Source organism: Leptonychotes weddellii, chromosome 11 (genome assembly GCF_054177405.1).
Source record: "Leptonychotes weddellii isolate Sample4059 chromosome 11, ASM5417740v2, whole genome shotgun sequence".
Classification (NCBI taxonomy): domain Eukaryota; kingdom Metazoa; phylum Chordata; class Mammalia; order Carnivora; family Phocidae; genus Leptonychotes; species Leptonychotes weddellii.
In genome coordinates, this window is record NC_138379.1 from 55,162,818 (window position 1) to 55,174,285 (window position 11,468).

Here is an 11,468-nt window from a genome sequence, read left to right on the forward strand (position 1 = left end):
TTTTTTTTTTAAAGATTTTATTTATTTATTTGAGAGAGAGAGAGAATGAGAGACAGAGAGCATGAGAGGGAGGAGGGTCAGAGGGAGAAGCAGACTCCCCGCCAAGCAGGGAGCCCGATGCGGGACTCGATCCCGGGACTCCAGGATCATGACCTGAGCCGAAGGCAGTCGCTTAACCAACTGAGCCACCCAGGCGCCCCCGGAAGGAAACAAATTCTTAAACACAGTGAATTAATTCATGAATTATTATGAGTTCTATGAATTATTCCACAGTTAAGCTCATTTAGCTTATTCTATGCTTTATATAAAATTATTGCTTTTTCTCCATAGCACCACAGTGACATGTGTTACAATTAAAATTTTCAGATTGTTACTCTCCAAAAGCACTCTACAATTTTAATTCCCACTGATCCATTTCCCCATGTCTACATCAACACTGGATATTGCTAGTGGTTTTGAGTTTATAATTGGCATTAAAAACTGAAATGGCATTAAATTATTTATCCTTAAAAATTTGCACTTCAGTCAAGTAACTTTACATATATTTATTGCCTATTTATATTTTTCTATGAGCTATTTTTGGCCTTTGACCATTTTTCTTTAAAATTACTGAAATTTTTTTATTGATTCTTAAAAATTACTCAACCCAATTCACTCTTCAGTGGCAAAGGAGAATAATTCTACCTACTTCTCAAGATTGTTATAGGAATTACGTAAAATAATACATGAGAAATCCACAGCTCTGTGCATCTCTCATCCTAAGTTCTTAGTAAACGGCATTATTTGACCTTAAGGATTTGTGTATCCAAATAAAAGCATATTAATGAAGTTGTTCCCAGCCATGTTTATGTCCCTTCCAGCTTTCTAAGTTCGTGAAAGTTAACCAGAACATATACATGACTACACTAAAATGTTTTTATCTTTTTTTTTTAAGATTTTATTTATTTTTTGACAGAGAGGACAGCAAGAGAGGGAACACAAGCAGGGGGAGTGGGAAAGGGAGAAGCAGGCTTCCCGCGGAGCAGGAAGCCCGATGTGGGGCTCGATCCCAGGACCCTGGGATCATGACCTGAGCCGAAGGCAGATGCTTAACAACTGAGCCACCCAGGCGCCCCCAAAATGTTTTTATAAGTTAGCTTTTCTACTGTGGTAGGTTTTCTATGGGAAAAAAGTTATTTCACAAATCATCTACCACCACCACCTCAAATAATTCAAATAATAATTTTCTCACATAACAAAATATTTGACAAAATTTCATTCTCTGTGCTACAATAATTTTATTATGACTCTTCTAACTCCTCAATCTCTTTATTTTTTATTTTTTTAAAGATTTTATTTATTTATTTGAGAGAGAGAGAATGAGAGACAGAGAGCATGAGAGGGAGGAGGGTCAGAGGGAGAAGCAGACTCCCTGCCGAGCAGGGAGCCCGATGCGGGACTCGATCCTGCGACTCCAGGATCATGACCCGAGCCGCTCAACCAACTGAGCCACCCAGGCGCCTCTCTTTTTTTTTTTTTAAGATTTTATTTATTTGACAGAGAGAGATAATGAGAACAGGAACACAAGTAGGAGAGAGAGAAGCAGACTCCCCGCTGAGCAGGGACCCTGGACCCAGGACCCTGGGATCATGACCTGAGCCGTAGGCAGACACTTAACGACTGAGCCACCCAGGTGCCCTCTCCTCAATCTCTTTAGATAGTGACTTTACTAAAGGGTTTTGCTTTTTGTTCTTTGGTTCCCTTGTAGAGTGTAAGGAAGGTGTAGGTGTGTTTAGAAGGTGGGTGGGTAGTCAGAGATGCAGTATAAAAAAGACTGATGAAACTGTCAGAACTGATAATAATGAAAATATTACCTGTTGAGCTCGAGTAACCATCTCCTTGTAGATACTATCCAGGCTGACATTTGATAAAGTGGTTAATGCTGATACAATTGTTTCTGCTTGTGCTTTGTCAAATCCTGTAGACAGCAAATACGTATTTATGTTTTTTTAAAAATGCATATCCTTATCAACATAAACAGCTAAAATAACTTTCCTCATCAAATTTTTCACTTAAAAAAGGGTTACAATTAAAATTTTCAGATTGTTACTCTCCAAAAGCACTCTATAATTTTAATTCCCACTGATCCATTTCCCCATGTCTATATCAACACTGGATATTGCTAGTGGTTTTGAGTTTATAATTGGCATTAAAAACTGAAATGGCATTGCATTATTTATCCTTAAAATTTGCACTTCAGTCAAGTAACTTTACATATATTTACTATTTATATTTTTCTGTGAGCTATTTTTGGCCTTTGACCATTTTTCTTTAAAATTACTGAAATTTTTTTATTGATTCATATGAACTCTTTGTATATTAAAGCAATAGGTTCATTGTCATGTATGTTCCTAACATTTTTAACTTTGTAAATGATACCCTTTGATATACATTTTTAACTATTTCAGTAGTCCCATCTGTCTTTACTCTTCTGCTTTTGAGTTTTAGGTCTTGCTTCCTCAATCTAAAAGTCTTAAAATATTCTATATTCTAGTATTTTTAATAGCTTTTCTCTTTTTTTTTTAATTTTATTTGACAGAGAGAGACACAGCGAGAGAGGGAACACAAGTGGGGGAGAGGGAGAAGCAGGCTTCCCACTGAGCAGGGAGCCCAATGTGGGGCTCAATCCCAGGACCCTGGGATTATGACCTGAGCCGAGGGCAGACGCTTAATGACTGAGCCACCCAGGCGCCCTCTCATTTTTTTTTTTTACATTTGACTTTTAGTCAATCTGTAATTTATTTTTCAGTGAGAGTATCTGTTTTTTTCAAACAGCTAGTGATGTATCTTACCAATTTATTAAATAGCCCTTCCTTTCCCTAATTTGTAATGCCTTCTTTATTGTTTGCTAAAAATGTCTATATCTATCTGAATACCGTTCTATTGATCAACTTTTCTATTCCTGTACTATCACATAATTTAACTTACTGTTTTGATACCTGGTAATCTTTTGTTTGTTCTTTTTCTTTTTTGCTATTCTTAAATGTCCTTGCACTTCCATGTGAACTTTAGTATCAGCCTAGAAACTCGTTTTTCTTTTCTACATAATTGAAATCATACTACACATGTAATTTTATGTTTTTTTCCCACTTAATCTGAGTATTTCTCAGATCAGTAAATATTCCTCAACACCATTTTTATGACTGTAGAATATTCCACTGTATGGATGGCACTTGTATTTAAAGTGACTCTTAATTGTTCATAATAATGATATTGTCTTCACTAGGTAATTTACTGTGACTGTTAATATTCTTCTTTCAAGAGGTACCCGTTTCTCACCATGAGTTTCCAAATCCTGAACCAGTGCATGGGTATCAAAAGTTAATCTCCTTTGTTCTAAAGGAGTTATGTCCACTCGCCTCATATCATATCCTTCCTTGGTTGTGGTGGTGAAGAAGTCTGAAAAAGGAAGACAGGTTTTTTCCTTGTAGTAACCAACACAAGTGTGACACTTTAGCTTCTAAGGCATTACTCCTATCTATTTACCACATGGTTCCAGCTCCTAGGAATTCTATAATTTCAAGGAAGAAAACGGATTCTTCTGAGCGGCCCACTCTTTTATCTGAAAAGTTTCTAACATTATTCTATACCTGGCAAACATTGAATAAATGTTTCCTTTCCTTCTTTCGGATATATTTTATTTGTTAAGAGTCAGTCAAAAGTTGTAATATACATCAAAAGCTTTGGATATCACTGCCACGTCTCTCATTACTGGAACAGTGGAAACCACCCAACTCTCCTAGGGGCTCAGAAGTTTTTCATAGAGCTATGGTAATTATTTATACCTACATCCCCATATAAAGAGGCTTTTTGAATGCCCACTCTCTTACATATCCATTTTATTTCCATCATAGTTCTCAGCTCTAATCTGTAATTGTCTGGTTTGTCTCTCTGAACCAGAATGTAAGCTCCATGGCACTTTGGGTTTTTCATCACTGTACTTTCAGTACCTAGAAAGGTGCTTGGCAGATAACTGGGTCACAATATTTTACTGTTGAATCAATCCATGTATTTGATTTTAAATCCTGGGGTATTTACTACTGTCAACACAAAAGCCCTAGCAAATTTCTCATTTTTGCAATAAATTGTCCCATTTCAATAAATTCCCAATTTTTAACCCAGACACAGTCTGGTCCTTTTCCATATATTACTGATGAATTTCATTAAAAGATTTCATTCTTTTTCAGAATTCTGTCTATATACAACTTCATTACTATTATTATGTACTAAGTAAAATAACAGCTAATTAGTGTAACTTAATTGAACACTAGGTACTATCCTAGATATTTTTTTATAGAAGATTTTATTTATTTGAAAGAGAAAGAGAGAGAACAAGTGAGCACGAACAGTGGGAGGAGCAGAGGGAGAAGCAGACTCCCCACTGAAGAGGGAGCCTGACACGGGGCTTGATCCCAGGACCCCAGAATCATGACCTGAGCTGAAGGCAGATGCTTAACAGACTGAGCCGTCCAGGCACCCCATATACCAGATATTTTACATACTATGAACGCAAGGTGATATTATCTACATTTTTAGAAAAGAAAACTGAACCTAGAAAAGATAAAGCATTTTACCTAAAGTTACAGAGTCATTGGTAGAATCAGAATTGAGACTCAAGTCTTCTGACTCCAAAGCTCATGCTCTTTCTGTCACCCTAAGCTGTCTCTTTTTTATCCTAATCGCTTAAGTTATCTAGGTACTTAAAAGACATAGCTGCAACCTCAGGTATTACGTTTCTGCTAGGTAGTGTAGGGAAAATGTCATTCTTTCTTATGGATCTTTTCAGCCAACAAATACTTGAGTGCCAGGCCTGGGGGATGATGTGCAAAACCAGACATAACTGATGTCTTTGCTGACTTTGTGGACTAGTAGGCAGGAAAGAGATGTTTAAAAACAGTATCTAAATATAAACTCTAAATTCAGTGATGAAAAAGTAATGGCCAGTCCTTTATATCAATTCATTCAAATACTCAGATAAATTCTGTTTACAGGTAATAGGAATCAGATGTAAAGATGGATTAATTTTGCACGCATGCGCGTGCGTGCACACACACACATTAGCGCAGTGGTCAGCAATCTTTTTGGCTCTGAGTGCCATCTAGAAGAGTTAAGCAATGTGCCTTTGTGTGTCAATATTAAACCTAAGGAAGAGAAAAGAAAATATTAGAGGAAAAAGAGGGGCAGATTTCAGTAATATTTCCAATAACAATTGCATTAGGAATGATTAGTACCCACAGTTACCCATCCTTCATTAGCAGTTTAGTATTTTATTTGGGGTTTACTGTGTGGAAGGGGAGTAATATTTATATAACACGATACTGCTTTCACACCTATTATTTATCCTTAAAATTCTCATGTTATGGATGAGAAAAACAGGTTCAGAAATGCTAAGTAACTGCCTGAGATCTTATGGTCTCAGAGCTAGGCAGATTAGTGCACAATTCTTCTTCCTTTCACAAAGGGAAGCTTCCCACTGATATGGGAGAGAGACCAAATAAATACCTACCACTGCTGCAAATCTCTGCCGGGTGCAGCTGCAATCTCATGACCCACTGTGCTCAATTTGGCCCTCCACTCTCAAGGACTCTTAATTCTTTAATTCTCTTAATAATTTAAGAAAGTTCCCCGTTTCTTTGCCTGCTCATATTTATCCTTCAGTGTTCAGTTCAAATGTCTCCTCCACCAGAAGGCCTGCCCAGACTCCTTTAGGTCAGGTTTTTTCTTGTTAGGGTTTTTCACAGGATCCTAGAACATTATTTTGCTGCACCTCACAATTTACACATTTATATGATTGTTAACTGCTTACCTTTCCCACCAGGCCAGGGGTCAGGTCAGCAAACCACAGTCTGCAAGCCACCACCACCTATTTTTCTAAACAGCTTTATTGCAACACCGCCATGCTCATTCACTTATGAATGAAAAACATGTGAATTTAAAAAACAGTATCTAAATATAAACTCTAAGTTCAAATGATAAAAAAGAAAGAGCCAGTCCTTTTTACACCTATGGGTGCTTTCATGCTACCAAGACAAGAATAGTATCAGTGACCGTATGGCTCACAATGGCTACAATATAACCTGGCTCGTTACAGAAAAACTGACGACCACTGTGTAAGATGGTAAGGTCCCTGTGAGATGGAACCATACCTGTTCTTGCTCATCATGGAATCCCCAATGCCTAATACAATTCTGGGTGCTCAGCAGACATTTGCTGATTGACAGGAACTGTGTTAGGTATTGTGGGTACAATGAAGATCAAGGCTGTGGTTTTAACTCATGTGCTATCAAGATATATCCATAAGGGAATACAGAGGAGAAATATTTGGTCCTCGATGAGAATAAAGGGTTAAAAAATGGCTATTTGAATGAAATCTTACCATTTGCAGCAATGTGGATGGAACTAGAGGGTATTATGCTAAGTGAAATAAGTCAATCAGAGAAAGACAATTATCATATGATTTCACTCATATGGAATTTAAGAAACAAAACAGAGAATGATAGGGGAAGGGAAGGAAAAATAAATTAAGATGAAATCAGAGAGGGAGACAAACCATAAGAGACTCTCAGGAAACAAACGGAGGGTTCCTGGAGGGGAGGGGAGTGGGGGAATGGGGTAACTGGGTGATAGGCATTAAGGAGGACACATGATGTAGTGAACACTGGGTTTTATATGCAACTGATGAATCACTGAACTCTACCTCTGAACTACTAATATACCATATGTTAATTAATTGAATTTAAATAAAATAAAAGTTTCTAAAAATGGCTATTTGGAAAAGATACTAGTTACAGTAAATTTTAAAGAGGAGTTAGCCAGGCAGGAGGAAAAGGATGAGCAAAATTCACAAAGACATGAGCTGCCTTTGCTATTTCTACCTTGGGCTCTATTTACTGTGGGGATAAGAAGAAACAAGAATAGAGAAGGATCTGTGGAATATTCATTCCTTAGGTGTACTCAAATACTTACGTAATCTTTGACTAAGTCCTCACAATCCTAAGAAGTAGGTGTTTACACCCTCCCTTGCAGTAGGACTTTAGAGAGCACTCTTCTTTGTAGGGAATAAGGAAATGGAAAAGCTTTGATATCCACAGTAGGGCTTCACAAGACTTCAACTCATAAGCACTTTATTTTTTCCTCATAAGCACTTTTTTTTTTTTTAAAGATTTTATTTATTTATTCATAAGAGACAGAGAGGCAGAGGGAGAAGCAGGCTCCCCGCTAAGCGGGGAGCCCGATGTGGGACTCGATCCCAGGACTCTGGGATCATGACCTGAGCCGAAGGCAGACACTTAACCATCTGAGCCACCCAGGCGCCCCCTCATAAGCACTTTTAAGAATATGTCTTTGCAAGCATATTAATAGGTAGAGGAGATGAAGTAACAAGAATCACTGTTCTTAGCTCAGGGTGGGATAACAGGTCATTAATACCTTAGAAGTTCCCAGAACTTATACAATTGTACAAAACCCCAACCCTTCCTTTCATACCTATCTTGTACTTTTCTTAAAGTGAGAAACAAACTCCATTTAAAGACTTAACCAGCATCACGAAGCTGTTAAACTGTGTATCTTGGATTAGCACTCTGACTTACCTTGAACCAAGCTGCCTCTTTGCCAGGAAAGGCCAGATTTTACTTTCGATAATACATGTAAAATGCTCTCATTAAATCTAAGCTACAAGTTTTATATTAACTTACTGCTAACTTCAGAGTTGCAATACTTTAGTGACATAGCTGGTTACTAATATATATTTCTATATGCTGATCTGTTGGCAGGCGCTTTGCTAGCTACATCAGAATTACCAGAATTAATATGTAACACAGAGATCCCTGGTCTCCACCCCTGAAGACTGACTCAGTAGTTCTGGAGTAGGGCTTAAAACTACATATTTTTAGAAAGTATTCCCAGGGTTTCTATTCTGCTAAATTTGGGAAGCAGTAATGAACTAGGAATCCAGCACTATTAAAACTTAGACAAATTGCATCACCTTCCCATGCCTTCTATTATTTATCTTTAAAAAGGATATTGGACTAAATAACTGAGATCCTTTCATAGGTCGAGGTCAAGGTTTTTAAGTTCCTTCATTACTGACATTATTAGGCAAGTTTAAACTACACAGTAAGCATTCAATTACTGTTTGTTCAGTGATGAGGGACACAATCATATTAGTTGTAAGGGGCCACTTAAGATTTCTCCAAGAAAGTCAGATTCAAGTAGGATAACTCAACAAATATGTTAAGACAACACTGCTTACTTATTATTTTCTAGTACTTCAAAGTTCATTCTCCAAAATTGTTTAATATTGTTTACATATTCAAATGAAAACACATTCTCTCTCAAAATTTACAACGATTAGATTGAAAATGGGGTGATTTCCTAGGGTTCAAAAAATGCTATCTCCTTTTTGTAAAGTCCATCATAATGTACAAGTATACCCAAGACCTAAATATGTAACCAAATACCTTGTGACAGACACTGGGAGCTCAACAGCAGTCTTACAGATGGGCGATCTACAACTGCAATCTTACTGTGTGCGTGAAATGAAGCAATTAGCAGAATGGCACAAAGTACAGTGGGCACTGGGTGGCTCATTTCACATGGCACTGAAGATTTAAGTTGAACAGAGAATGATAAGATTAGTACGAAGTGCCTATTCTGTAGACAACCTTACAGAGTTTTTAAAAAGGGTGAGGGGAGATGGAGTCTGGAATCATCTTTCAGCATCAAGTCTGACGTCCTTCAGGACACAATGCTAACGGGTGCCACCAAGTTCAACACTTGCAGGTTCCAGCATTCACGTTTTGTTTTGCTTTGAATGGCTACTATGTGATTGCAGAGTACTAGAAATTACAGCGAAAATAAAGCCGGCCTGATCTGAAATCTATGCTGTGGTCTTCCAAAAACGTGGGCTCGAGACAGCACTCAAATAACAGCCTAAGTTTGAACAGGCCACGAGAGAAACCAGAACTCTCAGAACACAGATTGCTCCCGACATACCTCCCAGAAGGCGAGGACTGCCAGCCTCATTAGACAGTAAGAAGGAAACAAGGCCTGAGAAAGAAGCCGGCGCGGGGGGCGGGGCACACTCTAGTGATGGAACCAGGTGGAACCCCAGGCTCTCAGAAGAGAAGGCGGTGCTCTACTGGGTCCTCGCCCCCGCGCAACCTGGCGAGACCAGCGGCGGGGTCGTCTGCACCAGGCGGGGCTGGGAGGGGCGTGGCAGTGTCGCCTCGCGCGCGGCCGAGCAGGCAAGAAGCACCGGCAGTCTCCCCAGATAGCACTCAGGCTTCGGTGACAAGCTGACTCATCTCACCTCTTCGCAGGGCCGGCGAAAAATCCCCGCAAAGGCTCGAAACCCAGTGGCTCCCATGGCCCTCAGACCGCAGCAGCCGCCAAACACAACGACTCCACATTTCCGGTTTTCGGGCTGGCGGGAGGAGGCGAAAGGCTGGCTGAATCACACTCAGGCTTTCGGGCAAGGTAGTTCTGGCACCGCGAGGATGCTGGGAAGTGTAGTTTTCCGCCTGCCGCAAAAACAAACCGCCAGCGCAGACTCCAGCCGCGGTCAGGCAAAGACGGGCCTCTTCACAGACGGACCCACAGCTCACGAGCATGGTTCACAGCGGCTTCGCTCCTCCCACCTTCCCTTCCCAACCGGCGCAGGACGTTACCGCCCTAAGAAAGTGGGACCGTGCCTGAGACCTTCCAGTGCCCGTTCCCTAGCAATGAGGTACAGCTCAACAGCAGAGGTTCCCCGGAAAAGCCAGCAACCATTACGCGCGTGGGTGGGAGACGGAGTCACAGCCTACCGCCGGGCAACCTGTAACCTGAAATCCTCGTCAGCTGAGCATTCCGGGGGATCGCGCAGAAACCTGGGAAGTGTAGTCCAACGAGGCCCTTATTCGTGCGGCTTCATGGCCTGCTGCTTCGCCCTCTTGTGTAGAGGAGGACGAACTTCAGTTGGTTTAGTCCCCGTCTGGAGGGAAACAATTTCTGTTTCCAGAGTGGACCTCATTTTCACCACTTACCCTCTGAGATCTGTTACTTCAGACTTTGTTCCACACAGTAAAAATGCTGAAAATAACAGTACACAGTAGTTGTGGGGTTCAAGTATGCTAATATATTCTTAGTAAATTCTAAAGTGGTCACAGTCGTTAGGTTTTAGAGGCTTAATTATTCTCATAAAGGATGTATGCTTCTCGGCCTTTTGGCTGAGATCAAGGGTATTCTCATAAAGGATGTAAACAGTTACCCCTGGATTTTCCTACCTATTTGTTTTCAAAGCTTTGTAAGCATCAGCTGCATAACAAGACCATTCTAAGCACTGAGGCCCATTAAAGGAACAACACTGGATTCCTGTCGGCAAGGGCTTTAACAGGCAATTTATGGAGAGGAAGTATAAGGCTATTAAAAAACTGAAGGAAAAAAAGGAATAGTTTAAACTCACCAGGAAAATGAAAAAAGCAAACATAAAGATATACCAGTTTTACCTATTAAAGTTAAAAAAAATTATCGATGCCAGCAAATATGCAATTAGATAGGGTCACTCACACTGCTGGCAGGAGTGTAAGTTAGTACAATACATTTGGAAAGCAATTTAATAATGTATATGAAATTATAAGAAGCAAATAGAGGTTCACTTCTAAAAATCTATCCTAAGAAAAAGTAGTCATATCTGTAGCTAAGATTTTTAAAAATTATAACCCATGGAATGTTATTTATAATAGTAAAAAATTAGAAATAATCTAAATATTCAATGTGATTCAGCAACTTGCACAAATGTCCCAAGTTGGAATACTATACAATCATATAGTTGGAACTGTTATTCAAATGGGAATATTATACAATCATGGAATATTATATAATCATTAATATGATATAGTCATTATTTAAAAAAATTCTTTACATATACACACATAAAGTAATGATATATACGTATGTGTATGTATATCCAATATGATTGTAATTCTGTCAAATGATGTGATGATCACTGTTCTGGAGGAGCTCACAGACTACTGGAAGATATAGACCAGTAAGTGGGACCACGATATTTTTAATTACCTTAAGTAATGATTATGGAAAAAAGTGTACCTCACTTCACACTTATTGGTTATTATTTACATCACTGTTAAACTCTGCAACAGAAATAAAGTGTTGATTAGTCAAGTGACCAAAGCAGGGCTAATTGTATTCTCTTTCATGGAACTCCTGTAGCGACCATGTCCCTGCCTTGCCCTTGTATTTCTTATTTGTATCCTCCATGATGGTGGAGACACATCTGTCACTGTTTTCTCCAACACCTGGCATAATGCTTGGCCCCTAATGAGCCTTAGGTAAATATGTGTTGAATGAATCAATAAATGTTCGAAATATAGTTTGGTGAGGAGACCTGATAGCCTGGGGCATCAAAGTCATTTGGAAGATTGGGCAGA

General features: G+C 39.3%; 1 protein-coding gene across 4 annotated transcripts in view; it reads right to left on the bottom strand.

Annotated features, from left to right (window-relative positions):
• Nucleotides 1-9,875, bottom strand: part of CCDC90B (coiled-coil domain containing 90B) — a 34,354-nt gene extending 24,479 nt beyond the window's left edge. The window contains exons 1-3 of one of the 4 annotated variants that reach the window (XM_081798943.1): nt 9,350-9,872; nt 3,319-3,438; nt 1,854-1,957 (exon numbers count right to left, since the gene is read on the bottom strand). In XM_081798943.1, coding sequence (XP_081655069.1) covers nt 1,854-1,957; nt 3,319-3,438; nt 9,350-9,650 — 525 coding nt within the window. In that variant the 5' untranslated portion in view covers nt 9,651-9,872. The other 3 variants (XM_081798942.1, XM_081798945.1, XM_081798944.1) reach the window with 3 other exon arrangements.
• Between the last annotated feature and the right edge of the window lie 1,593 nt (nt 9,876-11,468).